The sequence below is a fragment of the Oncorhynchus mykiss genome, chromosome 18, assembly GCF_057628025.1.
Source record: "Oncorhynchus mykiss isolate SJ-2025 chromosome 18, ASM5762802v1, whole genome shotgun sequence".
NCBI lineage: Eukaryota > Metazoa > Chordata > Actinopteri > Salmoniformes > Salmonidae > Oncorhynchus > Oncorhynchus mykiss.
This window is the reverse complement of record NC_143039.1, coordinates 31,114,556-31,132,673: the sequence shown is the minus strand read 5'-3', so window position 1 is coordinate 31,132,673 and position 18,118 is coordinate 31,114,556. Positions and strand designations below refer to the sequence as shown.

At 51.2% G+C, this 18,118-nt stretch overlaps 1 protein-coding gene across 1 annotated transcript in view; it reads left to right on the top strand.

Annotated features, from left to right (window-relative positions):
- The window catches only part of LOC110495851 (cytoplasmic protein NCK2), a 62,947-nt gene extending 44,830 nt beyond the window's left edge, over positions 1-18,117 (top strand). The window contains exons 3-4 of the mRNA XM_021571323.3: positions 15,852-16,606; positions 16,878-18,117. Of these exons, the coding sequence (XP_021426998.3) occupies positions 15,852-16,606; positions 16,878-17,072 (950 nt within the window). The 3' untranslated portion in view covers positions 17,073-18,117. The remainder of the gene's footprint in view (positions 1-15,851; positions 16,607-16,877) is intronic.
- The last annotated feature ends 1 nt before the right edge of the window (position 18,118 follows it).

Here is an 18,118-nt window from a genome sequence, read left to right as displayed (position 1 = left end):
AGAAATGGGAGATAATGTCGAAATGCTTTTTATAGTGGAGATCAAATGTATAAATTGCCTGGCTGGGCTGATGAGACAGTGGATTGCACAGTGAGATGGAACAGAGTAAATAGGCATTTCCACGTCATAGCTTTAGCCGGTGGTAACTTGTGGAATAAACACCGGCTGAAATGCGGTTTTAACCAATCAGCGCCGGGATTAGACCCCACCCGTTGTATAAATAGTGAGTAACCTGAGGGTGTTTTCTGCTGCTAACAGTGACACATACTCTTCCCTACCAATCCAGCTATTTATCAATTAATATAAACCTGGAGACACTGTTCAAAGGGGGAACTCTATATCCACTACAGCTCTCTTTGTTCTCTGTTGTCAGGCCTGTAGTGTGAGACAGAGCTTTTTGGCATCTCTTTCTCTCACTCACTCTCTCCCTCCCCCCCTCCCACCACCAAGGCAGATGAAGTGGTGGAAGGTGGGTTACTGCTTTGTGTAAGGAATGCACACTCAAATACCATCAGGCTTACACTGTGATTCCTAATGCGGGCATGCGCTTAAACACACACACGCCTTGAACGCACCCACACGTGAACTTGCTAACTGCTATGTTCTTGTTGTTGTATTGAATTGTTTGCATCCCCAATGGGGATCAGTAGAAATGTCAGAACATTTAACCAATCATCTCCAGACAACTTGCTACAACCGTGGCTTCAACGTTTGCCTTCTCCACGGCAGGTGTTATGCCTTCATGTTTTCACTGGAAACACCAAAGCGATGCAATATTTGCTTTAGTCAGTCACCAGTTGATTTGAATCCTATCTAGTATAGGTCTACTTATCTTCTATGTTTATTTAGTCATAAAGTGTGTGTGTGTGTGTGTGTGTGTTCCAAGTAATCAGGTTTGTGCAGTACATAATCATCTCTAACCACTGAGGTGTTATAATTACCAACACAACTGCAGCCCTTTGTAGCGATTCAAATGACCTCCGTTTCTGTTTTGGAGCTGGGTCTACTGATAGGCTTCTGATGTGTTCTTAGCTCTCCATTGGGTGCCAGTCAGTATAATGCTCTGCCTGTTGAAACGTTGGCTCCGTTCACCTTCCCACAAATATTGACCTGGTGCCAACCCAGCTAGAATGAAACTCAACTCCATGTCCTCCGTTCACCTTCCCACAAATAATGACCTGGTGCCAACCCAGCTAGAATGAAACTCAACTCCATGTCCTCCGTTCATCTTAGTGGAACAGTTCACATTGGGTGCCTCAAATGTCACCCTGATGCCTATATAGTGCGCTATGTTTTTTATTTATTTTTTATACCAGAGCTCAGGTCAAAAGTAGTGCACTATATAGTGAATAGGGTGCCATTTGGGACGCAGACAGTCTTGCCAACTGGAACCTTTTTCAAAAGAACTAAAACTGTAATCTACCTTAATGTTTCTTTATGGACTATTGAATAATCATGCCTTTTTAAACAGCTTGGAAATTTCCAGAAAATGATGTCATGGCTTTAGAAGCTTCTGATAGGTTAATTGACATAATTTGAGTCAATTGGAGGTGTACCTGTGGATGTATTTCAAGGCCTACTTTCAAACTCTGTGCCTCTTTGCTTGACATCATGGGAAAATCCAAATAAATCAGCCATGACCTCAGACAAAAAATTGTAGACCTCCACAAGTTTGGTTCATCCTTGGGACCGATTTCCAAAGGCCTGAAGGTACCACGTTCATCTGTACAAACAATAGTACGCAAGTATAAACACCATGGGACCAAGCAGCTGTCATACAGCTCAGGAAGGAGACGTGTTCTGTCTCCTAGAGATGAACGTACTTTGGTGCGAAAAGTGCAAATCAATCCCAGTGCAGCAAAGGACCTTGCTGGAGGAAACAGGTACAAAAGTATCTATATCCACAGTAAAACGAGTTCTATATCGACATAACCTGAAAGGCCGCTCAGCAAGGAAGAAGCCACTCCTCCAAAACCGTCATAAAAAAGCCAGACTATGGTTTGCAACTGCACATGGGGACAAAGATCGTACTTTTTGGAGAAATGTCCTCTGGTCTGATGAAACAAAAATGGAACTGTTTGGCCATAATGACCATCGTTATGTTTGGAGGAAGCCGAAGAACACCATCCCAACCATGAAGCACGGGGGTGGCAGCATCATGTTGTGGGGGTGCTTTGCTGCAGGAGGGACTGGTGCACTTCACAAAATAGATGGCATCATGAGGTAAGGAAAGTATGTGTGTATATATTGAAGCAACATCTCAAGACATCAGTCAGGAAGTTAAAACTTGGTCGCAAATGGGCCTTCCAAATGGTCAATGACCCCAAGTATACTTCCACATTTGTGGCAAAATGGCTTAAGGACAATAAAGTCAAGGTATTGGAGTGGCCATCACAAAGTCCTGACGTCAATCCTATAGAACATTTGTGGGAAGAACTGAAAAAGCGTGTGCGAGCAAGGAAGCCTACAAACCTGACTCAGTTACACCAGCTCTGTCATTAGGAATGGGCCAAAATTCACCGAACTTATTGTGGGAAGCTTGTGGAAGGCTACCCAAAACGTTTGACCCAAGTTAAACAATTTAAAGGCAATGCTACCAAATACTAATTGAGTGTATGTAAACTTCTGACCCACTGGGATGAAATAAATAAAAGCTGAAATAAATCATTCTCGCTACTATTATTCTGACATTTGACATTCTTAAAATAAAGTGGTGTTCCTAACTGACCTAAGACAGGGAATTTGTACTTCGATTAAATGTCAGGAATTTTGAAAAACAAAGTATATTTGGCTACGGTGGATGTAAACATCTGACTTCAACTGTATATGGCTAAGGGCTGTTCTTAAGCACGACCCAACGCAGAGTGCCTGGATGCAGCCCTTAGCTGTAGTATGTTGGCCATATACCACAACCCCCCCGAGGTGTCGTATTGCTATAATAAACTGGTTACCAACGTAATTAGAACAGTAAAAAGAGATGTCTTGTCATACCCGTGATATGAGTCTGATATACGACGGCTGTCAGCCAATCAGCATCCGGGCTTGAACCACCCAGTTCATAATGACAAATAAATAATGTTTTGTCGAAGATGTGGCTAATTTAAAATTGGGTGACCTAAGGCGGTCAAGTAGATGAATTGTGTTTTTAAATGAACCCTCCAAGTACAGTTGTCTGATGAAGATATGTTTTGTTAATGCCTCTTGCTTATCACTGATTCTGTAAACAAGGTGGTTAAAGGGCTTTCCTCTTGATTAGCTACATTCTTTGAGTCTTGGCCACTCTGCAGACCTCATTCTGGGGGTGCTACCCTCATTGATTTGACGTTTTCTCTGTCATAATGTCAGTGTAATGAGGGTTGTGTTCAGGCCACTGGCTCTGTCAATACGGTGTTCAACCATTCAGGGCTGGCAGTTGGACATTGTTGTCACGGCTCGATTTGTTGCCATGCGATGTATATGGTCACGTTGTCTTTGCTGACAACTTCAGGGGCCCAAATGTAGTATGCTGCTCAGCCAGGGGAGAAGACGTGCCTTCTAGCGAACCAGAGCGTTGCTGGTCAGTACTAAATGTTAGCGTTTTTAAAACCTGTATTGTCAAGCTGATCGTGTTGCAGTCCTAATATATAGATCGAACTACGTTGTGATTGTCCGGAACTTGTGAGATGCTTTTGACAAAAAGTGGTGCTCGGCTTACTCCGAGCCAGAAGCTGCTACTGCTGAGGTTTCTTCCTATCTGAATGCAGAGACTTGTCAAGGGAATTGAGTCTGTGATGGGCGATCGGAGGACAGTAGAACAGACAGAGAAATTGCTGCTGAGACAAGAATGGCTAAGGCTTGATTTGACAAGTGACAGAGAGCGACGGGGAGCCGTAGAAGGGTGTAGAGTTAAACGACTAGAGTATTGTCTGGGAGACGAGCACTCTCCGCCTCTACTCTACTCTCTCCATCCTACTGCGCTATCCGCCTCTCTCCTTCGTCCTCCACCCCCCTCGTGCTCTTAAGTACACCCACACAGCTCTCCCAGCCATCGTGCAGAAAATAAAAAATGTAATTATGAGAGAATGAGTTCCCGGCAAACCTCAGATAATCATCTTACTCTGATATTCATCAGTGATTGTAGGGTAGATATAGGTAGACGTAGCCTAGGTATTGGTTTACAGTATATCCTCCCTGTGCTGGAATTTAATTTCAGACTAAGGCATGGAGAAGAAAATCAGCTTTATAAAAATTGAATAAAGCGAAAGTTGCTGGCGAGTGATTCATTAGTCTCATACCACACCTTAAGTGAAGTGTCTCATTAGGAGAGAGAGGGAGGGGGAGAGAGACAGGTTGGGAGGAGATAGGAGGGAAGGGGAGAGAGACAGGTTGGGAGGAGAGAGAGGAGGGAAGGGGAGAGCGACAGGGTGGGAGGAGGGAAGGGGAGAGAGAGGGTGGGAGGAGAGAGAGGAGGGAAGGGGAGAGAGACAGGTTGGGAGGAGAGAGAGGAGGGAAGGGGAGAGAGACAGGGTGGGAGGAGAGAGAGAGGAGGGAAGAGGAGAGAGAAGAGGGTGGGAGGAGAGAGAAGAGGGAAGGGGAGAGAGACAGGGTGGGAGGAGGGAAGGGGAGAGAGACAGGGTGGGAGGAGGGAAGGGGAGAGAGACAGGGTGGGAGGAGAGAGGAGGGAAGGGGAGAGAGACAGGGTGGGAGGAGAGAGGGGGGAAGGGGAGAGAGACAGGGTGGGAGGAGAGAGGAGAGAAGGGGAGAGAGACAGGGTGGGAGGAGAGAGGGGGGGGGAGAGAGCGACATACAGGGTGGGAGGAGAGAGAGAGGTAGGGGGAGGGAGACAGGGTGGAAGGGGAGAGGGAGGGGAGAAGGAGAGAGGGTGCGAGCGAGAGAGACAGACAGGGTGGGAGGAGAGGGAGAGAGACAGACGGGTTGGGAGGAGAGGGAGAGGAGGGTGGGAGGATAGAGAAGGGAGGGGGAGAGACAGACAGGGTGGGAGGAGGGGGAGAGACAGACAGGGTGGGAGGAGGGGGAGAGACAGACAGGGTGGGAGGAGGGGGAGAGACAGACAGGGTGGGAGGAGAGAGAGAGACAGACAGGGTGGGAGGAGAGAGAGAGAGAGAGACAGACAGGGTGGGAGGAGAGAGAGAGAGAGACAGACAGGGTGGGAGGAGAGAGAGAGACAGACAGGGTGGGATGAGAGAGAGAGACAGACAGGGTGGGAGGGGAAGAGAGACAGACAGGGTTGGAGGGGTAGAGAGACAGACAGGGTGGGATGAGAGAGAGAGAGACAGACAGGGTGGGATGAGAGAGAGAGAGACAGACAGGGTGGGATGAGAGAGAGAGAGAGACAGACAGGGTGGGATGAGAGAGAGAGAGAGACAGACAGGGTGGGATGAGAGAGAGAGAGACAGACAGGGTGGGATGAGAGAGAGAGAGACATACAGGGTGGGATGAGAGAGAGAGAGACAGACAGGAGAGAGACAGGTTGGGAGGAGATAGGAGGGAAGGGGAGAGAGACAGGTTGGGAGGAGAGAGAGGAGGGAAGGGGAGAGCGACAGGGTGGGAGGAGGGAAGGGGAGAGAGAGGGTGGGAGGAGAGAGAGGAGGGAAGGGGAGAGAGACAGGTTGGGAGGAGAGAGAGGAGGGAAGGGGAGAGAGACAGGGTGGGAGGAGAGAGAGAGGAGGGAAGGGGAGAGAGACAGGGTGGGAGGAGAGAGAAGAGGGTGGGAGGAGAGAGAAGAGGGAAGGGGAGAGAGACAGGGTGGGAGGAGGGAAGGGGAGAGAGACAGGGTGGGAGGAGGGAAGGGGAGAGAGACAGGGTGGGAGGAGAGAGGAGGGAAGGGGAGAGAGACAGGGTGGGAGGAGAGAGGGGGGAAGGGGAGAGAGACAGGGTGGGAGGAGAGAGGAGAGAAGGGGAGAGAGACAGGGTGGGAGGAGAGAGGGGGGGGAGAGAGCGACATACAGGGTGGGAGGAGAGAGAGAGGTAGGGGGAGGGAGACAGGGTGGGAGGGGAGAGGGAGGGGAGGGGGAGAGAGGGTGCGAGCGAGAGAGACAGACAGGGTGGGAGGAGAGGGAGAGAGACAGACGGGTTGGGAGGAGAGGGAGAGGAGGGTGGGAGGATAGAGAAGGGAGGGGGAGAGACAGACAGGGTGGGAGGAGGGGGAGAGACAGACAGGGTGGGAGGAGGGGGAGAGACAGACAGGGTGGGAGGAGGGGGAGAGACAGACAGGGTGGGAGGAGAGAGAGAGACAGACAGGGTGGGAGGAGAGAGAGAGAGAGAGACAGACAGGGTGGGAGGAGAGAGAGAGAGAGACAGACAGGGTGGGAGGAGAGAGAGAGACAGACAGGGTGGGATGAGAGAGAGAGACAGACAGGGTGGGAGGGGAAGAGAGACAGACAGGGTTGGAGGGGTAGAGAGACAGACAGGGTGGGATGAGAGAGAGAGAGACAGACAGGGTGGGATGAGAGAGAGAGAGACAGACAGGGTGGGATGAGAGAGAGAGAGAGACAGACAGGGTGGGATGAGAGAGAGAGAGAGACAGACAGGGTGGGATGAGAGAGAGAGAGACAGACAGGGTGGGATGAGAGAGAGAGAGACATACAGGGTGGGATGAGAGAGAGAGAGACAGACAGGAGAGAGACAGGTTGGGAGGAGATAGGAGGGAAGGGGAGAGAGACAGGTTGGGAGGAGAGAGAGGAGGGAAGGGGAGAGCGACAGGGTGGGAGGAGGGAAGGGGAGAGAGAGGGTGGGAGGAGAGAGAGGAGGGAAGGGGAGAGAGACAGGTTGGGAGGAGAGAGAGGAGGGAAGGGGAGAGAGACAGGGTGGGAGGAGAGAGAGAGGAGGGAAGGGGAGAGAGACAGGGTGGGAGGAGAGAGAAGAGGGTGGGAGGAGAGAGAAGAGGGAAGGGGAGAGAGACAGGGTGGGAGGAGGGAAGGGGAGAGAGACAGGGTGGGAGGAGGGAAGGGGAGAGAGACAGGGTGGGAGGAGAGAGGAGGGAAGGGGAGAGAGACAGGGTGGGAGGAGAGAGGGGGGAAGGGGAGAGAGACAGGGTGGGAGGAGAGAGGAGAGAAGGGGAGAGAGACAGGGTGGGAGGAGAGAGGGGGGGGAGAGAGCGACATACAGGGTGGGAGGAGAGAGAGAGGTAGGGGGAGGGAGACAGGGTGGGAGGGGAGAGGGAGGGGAGGGGGAGAGAGGGTGCGAGCGAGAGAGACAGACAGGGTGGGAGGAGAGGGAGAGAGACAGACGGGTTGGGAGGAGAGGGAGAGGAGGGTGGGAGGATAGAGAAGGGAGGGGGAGAGACAGACAGGGTGGGAGGAGGGGGAGAGACAGACAGGGTGGGAGGAGGGGGAGAGACAGACAGGGTGGGAGGAGGGGGAGAGACAGACAGGGTGGGAGGAGAGAGAGAGACAGACAGGATGGGAGGAGAGAGAGAGAGAGAGACAGACAGGGTGGGAGGAGAGAGAGAGAGAGAGACAGACAGGGTGGGAGGAGAGAGAGAGACAGACAGGGTGGGATGAGAGAGAGAGACAGACAGGGTGGGATGAGAGAGAGAGACAGACAGGGTGGGAGGGGAAGAGAGACAGACAGGGTTGGAGGGGTAGAGAGACAGACAGGGTGGGATGAGAGAGAGAGAGACAGACAGGGTGGGATGAGAGAGAGAGAGACAGACAGGGTGGGATGAGAGAGAGAGAGAGACAGACAGGGTGGGATGAGAGAGAGAGAGAGACAGACAGGGTGGGATGAGAGAGAGAGAGAGACAGACAGGGTGGGATGAGAGAGAGAGAGACAGACAGGGTGGGATGAGAGAGAGAGAGACATACAGGGTGGGATGAGAGAGAGAGAGACATACAGGGTGGGATGAGAGAGAGAGAGACAGACAGGGTGGGATGAGAGAGAGAGACAGACAGGGTGGGATGAGAGAGAGAGAGACAGACAGGGTGGGATGAGAGAGAGACAGACAGGGTGGGATGAGAGAGAGAGAGACAGACATGGTGGGATGAGAGCGAGAGAGACAGACAGGGTGGGATGAGAGAGAGAGAGACAGACAGGGTGGGAGGAGAGAGAGAGACAGACAGGGTGGGAGGAGAGAGAGAGGATGGGAAGAGAGACAGACAGGGTGGGAGGGGAAGAGAGACAGACAGGGTGGAAGGGAAGAGAGACAGACAGGGTGGAAGGGAAGAGAGACAGACAGGGTGGAAGGAGAGAGAGACAGACAGGGTGGAAGGAGAGAGAGACAGACAGGGTGGAAGGAGAGAGAGAGACAGACAGGGTGGGAGGAGAGAGAGAGACAGACAGGGTGGGAGGAGAGAGAGACACAGGGTGGGAGGAGAGAGAGACACGGGGTGGGAGGAGAGAGAGACACGGGGTGGGAGGAGAGAGAGACACGGGGTGGGAGGAGAGAGAGAGACACGGGGTGGGAGGAGAGAGAGACACGGGGTGGGAGGAGAGAGAGAGACACGGGGTGGGAGGAGAGAGAGAGACACGGGGTGGGAGGAGAGAGAGAGACACGGGGTGGGAGGAGAGAGGAGGAAAGGGGAGAGAGACAGGGTGGGAGGAGAGGGGGGGGGGGAGAGAGAGCGACATACAGGGTGGGAGGAGAGAGAGAGGGGGAGGGAGCCAGGGTGGGAGGGGAGAGGGAGGGGAGGGGGAGAGAGGGTGCGAGCGAGAGAGACAGACAGGGTGGGAGGAGAGGGAGAGAGACAGACGGGTTGGGAGGAGAGGGAGAGGAGGGTGGGAGGAGAGAGAAGGGAGGGGGAGAGACAGACAGGGTGGGAGGAGGGGGAGAGACAGACAGGGTGGGGGGAGAGACAGACAGGGTGGGAGGAGGGGGAGCGACAGACAGGGTGGGAGGAGTGGGAGCGACAGACAGGGTGGGAGGAGAGAGAGAGACAGACAGGGTGGGATGAGAGAGAGACAGACAGGGTGGGATGAGAGAGAGAGACAGACAGGGTGGGATGAGAGAGAGAGACAGACAGGGTGGGAGGAGAGAGAGAGAGACAGACAGGATGAGAGGAGAGGGGGGGAGAGAGAGCGACATACAGGGTGGGAGGAGAGAGAGGTAGGGGGATGGAGACAGGGTGGGAGGGGAGAGGGAGAGAGTGGGAGGGGAGGGGAGGGGGAGAGAGAGGGTGGGGGAGAGAGGTTGCGAGCGAGAGAGACAGACAGGGTGGGAGGAGAGGGAGAGAGACAGACGGGTTGGGAGGAGAGGGAGAGGAGGGTGGGAGGATAGAGAAGGGAGGGAGAGAGACAGACAGGGTGGGAGGAGGGGGAGAGACAGACAGGGTGGGAGGAGGGGGAGAGACAGACAGGGTGGGAGGAGGGGGAGAGACAGACAGGGTGGGAGGAGGGGGAGAGGCAGACAGGGTGGGAGGAGGGGGAGAGACAGACAGGGTGGGAGGAGGGGGAGAGACAGACAGGGTGGGAGGAGGGGGAGAGACAGACAGGGTGGGAGGAGAGAGAGAGGCAGACAGGGTGGGAGGAGAGAGAGAGACAGACAGGGTGGGAGGAGAGAGAGAGACAGACAGGGTGGGAGGAGAGAGAGAGACAGACAGGGTGGGAGGAGAGAGAGACAGACAGGGTGGGATGAGAGAGAGAGACAGACAGGGTGGGATGAGAGAGAGAGACAGACAGGGTGGGATGAGAGAGAGAGACAGACAGGGTGGGAGGGGAAGAGAGACAGACAGGGTGGGATGAGAGAGAGAGAGACAGACAGGGTGGGATGAGAGAGAGAGACAGACAGGGTGGGATGAGAGAGAGAGAGAGAGAGACAGACAGGGTGGGATGAGAGAGAGAGAGAGACAGACAGGGTGGGATGAGAGAGAGAGAGAGACAGACAGGGTGGGATGAGAGAGGGAGAGACAGACAGGGTGGGATGAGAGAGACAGACAGGGTGGGATGAGAAAGAGAGAGACAGACAGGGTGGGATGAGAAAGAGAGAGACAGACAGGGTGGGATGAGAGAGAGACAGACAGGGTGGGATGAGAGAGAGAGAGACAGACAGGGTGGGAGGAGAGAGAGAGACAGACAGGGTGGGAGGAGAGAGAGAGGAGGGGAAGAGAGACAGATAGGGTGGGAGGGGAAGAGAGACAGACAGGGTGGAAGGGAAGAGAGACAGACAGGGTGGAAGGAGATAGAGACAGACAGGGTGGAAGGAGAGAGAGACAGACAGGGTGGAAGGAGAGAGAGACCGACAGGGTGGAAGGAGAGAGAGAGACAGACAGGGTGGGAGGAGAGAGAGACAGACAGGGTGGGAGGAGAGAGAGACACGGGGTGGGAGGAGAGAGAGAGACACGGGGTAGGAGGAGAGAGAGAGACACGGGGTGGGAGGAGAGAGAGACACGGGGTGGGAGGAGAGGAGAGACACGGGGTGGGAGGAGAGGAGAGACACGGGGTGGGAGGAGAGAGACTGACAGGGTGGGAAGAGAGAGGAGAGAGGGGGAGAGAGACAGACAGGGTGGGAGGAGAGGGAGAGAGACAGACAGGGTGGGAGGAGAGGGGGTGGGAGGAGAGAGAGAGAGAGGAGGGTTGGAGGAGAGAGAGAGAGAGAGAGGAGGGAGGAGAGAGGGGGAGAGAGAGACAGACAGGGTGGGAGGAGAGAGAGGAGGGGGAGAGAGACAGACAGGGTTGGAGGAGAGAGAGACAGACAGGGTGGGAGGAGAGAGAGGAGGGCACTAAGGACCACCTGGACTCACATTCTTCTTGTGGATCACACTGCTACTTAATAGCATGGTGGGCAGTGGACCAATTATCTATTATCGGAGACCATCTGAGCTTTATATTGCAAGGAGAACATTCTGACTAAGCACAGCCTGTTCTATTCGTCAGCCCATGAAATGGGCCTATATCTGGGATTGATACTGAATAGCTTGGCAGTCACTTCTCATCGAATGACTTACTTTTCTCACTCCTCTAGTACCACTGCAGTAGCCATACATGATTAGTGTTACTCTGCAATCACCATTTTGTTACATTGAACAGTTGTCCCCAGGTCCTCTACATTGCTTCCCTGCAACTGTCCCTAGCCTGTTCTTCTTAATCAGCATAAATTAAGAGTCTATCGTTAAGCATCAAGTCAGCTGTATGGGTCAAACACTGTGACACGCCTCAGGCCTGGTGGAATTGATGGCTTGGTGAGGGCCCAGTTGAATGGATGGCTTGGGGAGGGTCCAGTTGAATGAATGGATGGCTTGGTGAGGGCCCATTTGAATTAATGGCTGGCATGGTGAGGGCCCAGTTGAATGAATGGATGGCATGGTGAGGGCCCAGTTGAATGGATGGATGGCTTGGTGAGGGCCCAGTTGAATGAATGGATGGCTTGGTGAGGGCCCAGTTGAATGGATGGATGGCTTGGTGAGGGCCCAATTGAATGGATGGATGGCTTGATGAGGGCCCAGTTGAATGGATGGATGGCTTGGTGAGGGCCCAGTTGAATGGATGGATGGCTTGGTGAGGGCCCAGTTGAATGAATGGATGGCTTGGTGAGGGCCCAGTTGAATGGATGGATGGCTTGGTGAGGGCCCAGTTGAATGAATGGATGGCTTGGTGAGGGCCCAGTTGAATGAATGGATGACTTGGTGAGGGCCCAGTTGAATGGATGGATGGCTTGGTGAGGGCCCAGTTGAATGAATGGATGGCTTGGTGAGGGCCCAGTTGAATGAATGGATGGCTTGGTGAGGGCCCAGTTGAATGAATGGATGACTTGGTGAGGGCCCAGTTGAATGAATGGATGGCTTGGTGAGGGCCCAGTTGAATGAATGGATGGCTTGGTGAGGGCCCAGTTGATCGGGGTAGACAGTCTCTTAAAATTTTTAAAATTATTTTTAAGTTTGACCCCCAATTTCGATCTTGTCTCATCGCTGCAACTCCAACGGGCTCGGGAGGTGAAGGTCGAGTCATTCGTCCAAACCGCGCCTCTTAACACCCGTCTGGAAGCCAGCCGCACCAATGTATCGAACAAAACATCGTTCACCTGACGACCGAGGTCGGCGTGCAGGCGCCCGTTCCATCAGAAGGAGTCGCTAGAGCGCAATGAGCCAAGTAAAGCCCCCCCCCAACCCGGACGACGCTGGGCCAATTGTGCTTTATGCTCTCAAGGCACTTCCTCACGATTTATGCCTACTTATTTTTGTATTATCTTTCAGGTTCCCATTAGTGCTTGTTGCTGTCTAATTAGTGTTGTCACTGTCATCGCAGCGTTGCTTTAGTAGTAGACTGTGAGTTAGTGTGTCGTTACCGTTGTGGTGTGTGAGCGCAGCACAGAGTGCCTCGTTTGTTGTTGCATGCTGCAGAGGAATGAGCATGAAAGTCATGGACCAGCTGTCAGAGCTTGCTGAGGAAGGAAGGTGTATATATATGTGCGTCATCTCTTAGAAAAGTTGTGTGTGTAAATGCTAATCTACCTGCCTGCCTGCTGCTTGCTCTACAACCCTTCGAAAAGGCATCGGGCCTACCGTGTAAAACACCAGCCCTGTACGATCCCGTATGTAAAACTAATCTTAGCTATTTCCTTTATTTCTGTGAAAGCTATAAATAGTGACGGTGCCGCCTCCTCACAGCTTGTTGTGTGAGGGGTGGAATGGCTTGTTGATGGGGGATAGTTGTGACAGGGGCTAAGTGATGGTATTTCACCATCCTCCACCCCCCCCCCCCCCCCACCTCTCAAGGGCACTGTTTTCCAAATCGATCACTTTCTTCCCACCCCCCAGGCCGAAACAGAAGCCCTGTTTTCCCTGTGACGCTGCCACTGGCCTTTGTGTGTCATGGTGGAGGCTGATTCATGGAGACGAGGGCTGTCTTCTCGTCATTTTAACTCTGAGGGTGTATTATTCTGTTTGTTGTGGGTCATATTTAACTTGTTCGGTCCATCATGCTGTCGGTCTCCATATATATATGTGTGTGTGTGTGTGTGTGTGTGTGTGTGTGTAGGATCTAGGCTAGTCTATGATTGAACCAGTATCTATCTGGGCAAAGGAGCCTCTTCCGGTTTCCGGTTCAAAACAATACCTTGAACTGTTTTCGGTTGCTTGTGCATGTTTATTTAGTCCTTTATTGGAAGTGCACACCGAGCGTAACGGCAGTAAATGACGATCGTGAGTGACAAATGTATTTTGACGTGACTGGTTCGGTCTACGATATGCTCTTTTCACGAGGGGTAGTACTATGATGGGAGACCGAGAGGTCTATGATTTAATCATGTTTTTTTTGGTCCCACCGGCGTCGTGTTATCTGTGCTGCGTGTAACTGGGCACGTGTAAGCTACGTGATGCTTCCCGTGAGCAAGTGTGTTTGTCATTGTGAGATGAGCTCCACATTTGAATACAAGTGTTTGTCTGTGTGCGTGCCTGCTGCCTGCTGCCTGCTGCCTGCTTATTACAAACCCGTGTTCAGCCCATCTCATCTCCAGGTTTGCGCGCTCTTGTAAGTCTGCTAAGAGCGGTGTGCTGCTGTACACTCAAAACCAACACTGTCCCTGGTTGGCTGCGTGCTCCGTTGGAGCAGAAGGCCGGTTAAGCGTCAAGGACACCGAAGGTCAGAAAGCCGCCTTGTTTCATGCATGAGATTGGGCGGGGTGGAGGAGGAAGAGGGGGGGTGGAGTGGTTGTTGGTGACCTTTCGGAGTGCTCTCCTACCTGGCTGTGAGGGAGTGGCTGAGAGGGTTGAGGTTAATTCTCTCTAACACTAGGCTTTAAACAACAATGATCCTCTTCCTTCTGCTTGCATGAGTGATTCTCTATATTGTCTTAAATAGATAGTTCGAGGGATTGAGAGTCTAACGTGAAAGGAGGAGCCTCATTTTACAGGAGTAGTTTACAGTGGGGGACCGGTTTGGGGGGTTGTTGTTGAAAGAGGTTAAAAGTCAATATTTTCCAGCGAGAGAGCCAACCGAACACTCCATAGTAAGTGTCCCAAATGTCAACCTATTCCCTACATAGGGTTTTAGTGCACTACTTTTGACCATGTTCTGACCAGAGCCCTATAGGCTTATAGTAGCACACTATGTAGGGAATAGGGTGCAATTTGGGATGCAGAACTTGTCCACCCTCCCGACCACCTCGGTGTAATCTGATCTACGTTTCCTGTCTCCTAAACAGCCTTCCTTTACAGTGGTCTGGTCAGTAGCTGCCTGAGAGGAATTAACATCGCCTATCAATTAGAGGTCGACTGACTATGATTTTTCAACACCGATACCGATTAATGGAGGACCAAAAAAGCCGATACCAATTAATCGGCCGATTGTTTTTTAAATTTTTTTATTTTTTTATTTGTAATAATGACAATTACAACAATACTGAATGAACACTTATTTTTACTTAATATAATAAATCAATACAATCAATTTAGCCTCAAATAAATAAGGAAGCATGTTCAATTTGGTTTAAATGATGCAAAAACAAAGTGTTGGAGAAGAAAGTAAAAGTGCAATATGTGCCATGTAAGAAAACGTGAGAACATATGAAAGCTGGTGGTTCCTTTTAACATGAGTCTTCAATATTCCCAGGTAAGAAGTTTTAGGTTGTAATTATTATAGGAATTATAGGACTATTTCTCTCTATACCATTTGTATTTCATTAACCTTTGACTATTAGATGTTCTTATAGGCACTTAAGTATTGCCAGTGTAACAGTAAAGCTTCCGTCCCTCTCCTCGCTCCTCACTGGGCTCGAACCAGCAACACAACGACAACAGCCACCATCGAAGCAGCGTTACCCATGCAGAGCAAGGGGAACAACTACTAGAAGGCTCAGAGCGAGTGACGTTTGAAACACTATTAGCGCACGCTAACTAGCTAGCCATTTCACTTCGGTTACACCAGCCTCATCTCGAGTTGATAGGCTTGAAGTCATAAACAGCGCAATGCTTTACGCACAACGAAGAGCTGCTGGCAAAACGCACGAAAGTGCTGTTTGAATGAATGTTTACGTGCCTGCTTCTGCCTAACATCGCTCAGTCAGATACTTAGATACTTGTATGCTTGTATGCTCAGTCAGATTATATGCAACACAGGACACGCTAGATGATATCTAGTAATATCGTCAACCATGTGTAGTTAACTAGTGATTATGATTGATTGTTTTTTACAAGATTAACTTTAATGCTAGCTAGCAACTTACCTTGGCTTACTGCATTTGCGTAACAGGCAGTCTCCTTGTGGAGTGCAACGAGAGAGAGGCAGGTCGTTATTGCGTTGGACTAGTTAACTGTAAGGTTGCAAGATTGGATCCCCCGAGCTGACACGGTGAAAATCTGTCGTTCTGCCCCTGAACAAGGCAGTTAACCCACCGTTCCTAGGCTTTCATTGAAAATAAGAATGTGTTCTTAACTGACTAAAGGTATAAAAAATAATAATAATTGGCGCCCAAAAATACCCATTTTCGATTGTTATCAGCCATTCCGATTTAATCGGTCAACCTCTACTATCAATAGCCAGAACAAGCCCCCCCCCCGGTCTCTCCTCTGGCCTTACCTTCAGTTTCCTTCCAGCACTAATTACCCAGAACCCCTCACTCCCCCCTAACTCTATCTGAAGTGTTTACCTCTCTCCCTGGCTGCAGCCTCAAAGAGAAGTGGTGACCTCCTAACCCTGGACCGTCCTCTACCAGCAGTACTAGCAGCTAATTAGCTCAGCTTGCTGCTGCACTTCAGTTGCAGGCTGTTTTTTGAGTAGCGTAGCTGCCTACTCAATCTCAATGACCACGTAGGGCTTTCTGTTTGGAGCCATTTTCATCTCAGGACTTTTAACCTAATATGTTGAAGGGCTTTTTACTATGTTATTCTGCTCTGTTGTGGAACTACTGCGGAGATCTTCAATTTGTGGTATAAATATATGTCTATTGTACCAAGTTATTTCTCTGTCTCTCCCTCTCTAAGGCCTGGGGAAGACGAAGAGGAAGACGAGTGCGCGCGATGCCTCTCCAACACCCAGCACGGACGCAGAGTACCCGTCCAATGGTGGCGGAGGTAGCAGCGCCGAGCGTATCTATGACCTCAGCATCCCAGCCCTGGTCAAGTTCGCCTACACGGCGGAGCGGGAAGACGAGCTGACACTGGTGAAGGGGTCAAGGGTCATTGTCATGGAGAAGTGTAGCGACGGCTGGTGGCGAGGGAGTTCTGAAGGTCGGGTAGGTTGGTTCCCCTCTAACTATGTCCTGGAGGAGGGAGAGGAGGAGGCCGTCTGGGGGGACCTAGGCGGAGGTTACCCAGGACAGGGGGCAGGGTCGGGAGGGGTGATCAACGGGACCACCAGGGCGATCCACACTGTTCAGACGCTGTACCCCTTCAGCTCTGTGACCGATGAGGAGCTGAACTTTGAAAAGGGCGAGGTGATGGAGGTGCTGGAGAAACCGGAAAACGACCCTGAGTGGTGGCGGTGTCGGAACGCCCGTGGACAGGTGGGCCTGGTGCCAAAGAACTATGTGGTTATACTTAGCGACGATCCAGCCCCCGGGGGTGTAATGGGCTCGGGCCCCCACTCGCCCCAGATCAACTACACAGGGCCGGCCCGCGTGGGAAAGTTTGCCGGGAAGGACTGGTACTATGGGGGAGTGACCAGGCATCAGGCAGAGTGTGCGCTCAACGAGAGAGGAGGTCAGGGAGACTTCCTGGTCAGAGACAGCGAATCATCGGTGAGTGGTCGAGAGAGTATTGTGATTGGTGGAACAGTTGATTTTCGTGTCTCTTATTATTTATATGATAATGTACTCTATGGTTTACAATAGCTTTATCATACTGTATTTTGAGCTGTTTTTATTGGGAAAGCTGTCTTGAGGGAAATCGTACATTATTCAGTGGGATGGGTGGACTTTACAGTAGAACTAAGGCCCCCTCTAGTGGCTTAAGAATGCAACTCCATGGCAATAGTCATCCATTTCTTATCTCTCTCTCTCTCTCTCCCAGCCCAGTGATTTCTCCGTGTCCCTCAAGGCGATGGGAAAGAACAAGCACTTCAAGGTTGCGCTGGCGGAGGGGGTCTACTGTATCGGCCAGAGACGCTTCAGCAGCATGGACGAACTGGTGGAGCATTACAAAAAAGCCCCGATCTTCACCAGTGAACATGGAGACAAACTCTACCTGGTCAAACCTCTGCTGTGACCACACACAAATGCTCGCGTTCATACATTTGCATACACACACACACACACACACACACACACTCCGGACCCCGGTGCTCGGCCTGGCCTAATAACAAGCCTTATTACCGGACTTGCGACTGACTGATTGGGCACAGCAATATCCCCTGGTCTGCCCATGACCCTTCAATACAGGTGCTAAAAGTCACCATAAACTCAACAGAGAATCAGTTAGCACAGAGAGAGACTCAAATGGTACATGTTGGCCACCGTAGCTCAGATTCCTTTCAGAATAATGACATTGAGTCCTGTCCAGAAGTGTCCAGAGAACAGCTTCAGTAAGGGCCCGTCTGTAAGCACCCGCTCTTTGCCTTGGCTGACAACTCCACCTCCTAGTAAAAGCCCTGCCGGTGCCTCCTAGGTTTTTGGAGTGAGCACGGATGGGGATTTACAGTCAATGGTTCCTTCACAACAGCTACATACGCTATGAAAGTGAATATTTAATGTGACCCGTCCCTTGCAGAAAGTAGTATTACGTTTCCATAGACTCTTGTACCAGAAAGAAAGGCACCACAAATGGTACTTGTACTGTATTTACCAGATGAGGAAAGGACGCCCTCTGTAGGTGTATTGTGGAATGGACACGGTCAGGAAGCTGCGCGTTGAATGTCCGTGGATGTATACCGCCGACCATGTGCCACACCCCCATACTGCTCAAATGTGCCCCTAACGTTCTCTTCGAATCCACTGCTTTCCTCAACGTCCGAGTGGAAACATCGCTGACCGAGGACGGAGATTCAAGAGCGATAGGAAAACGTTTAGTTGGTTGTCTGTTTGCCAATCAAAGTCTGTTCAAAATTAGTTTCCTGCTTTTTAAAATGAAAAACTGTGTCTTAATGTTACTGAGCACTGTTATTTAAATCTTGTTTTCAGCTGTGTATGTATATATTAAAAAGAAGAATAAGGTGAATATTATATGATTAGATACAGCGGAAGGTACTGTACTCCAAGATGGTGTGGTGACTGAGGGTTGAAATACTTTTGTTCAATTAAAAGTTTTGCCGAAAT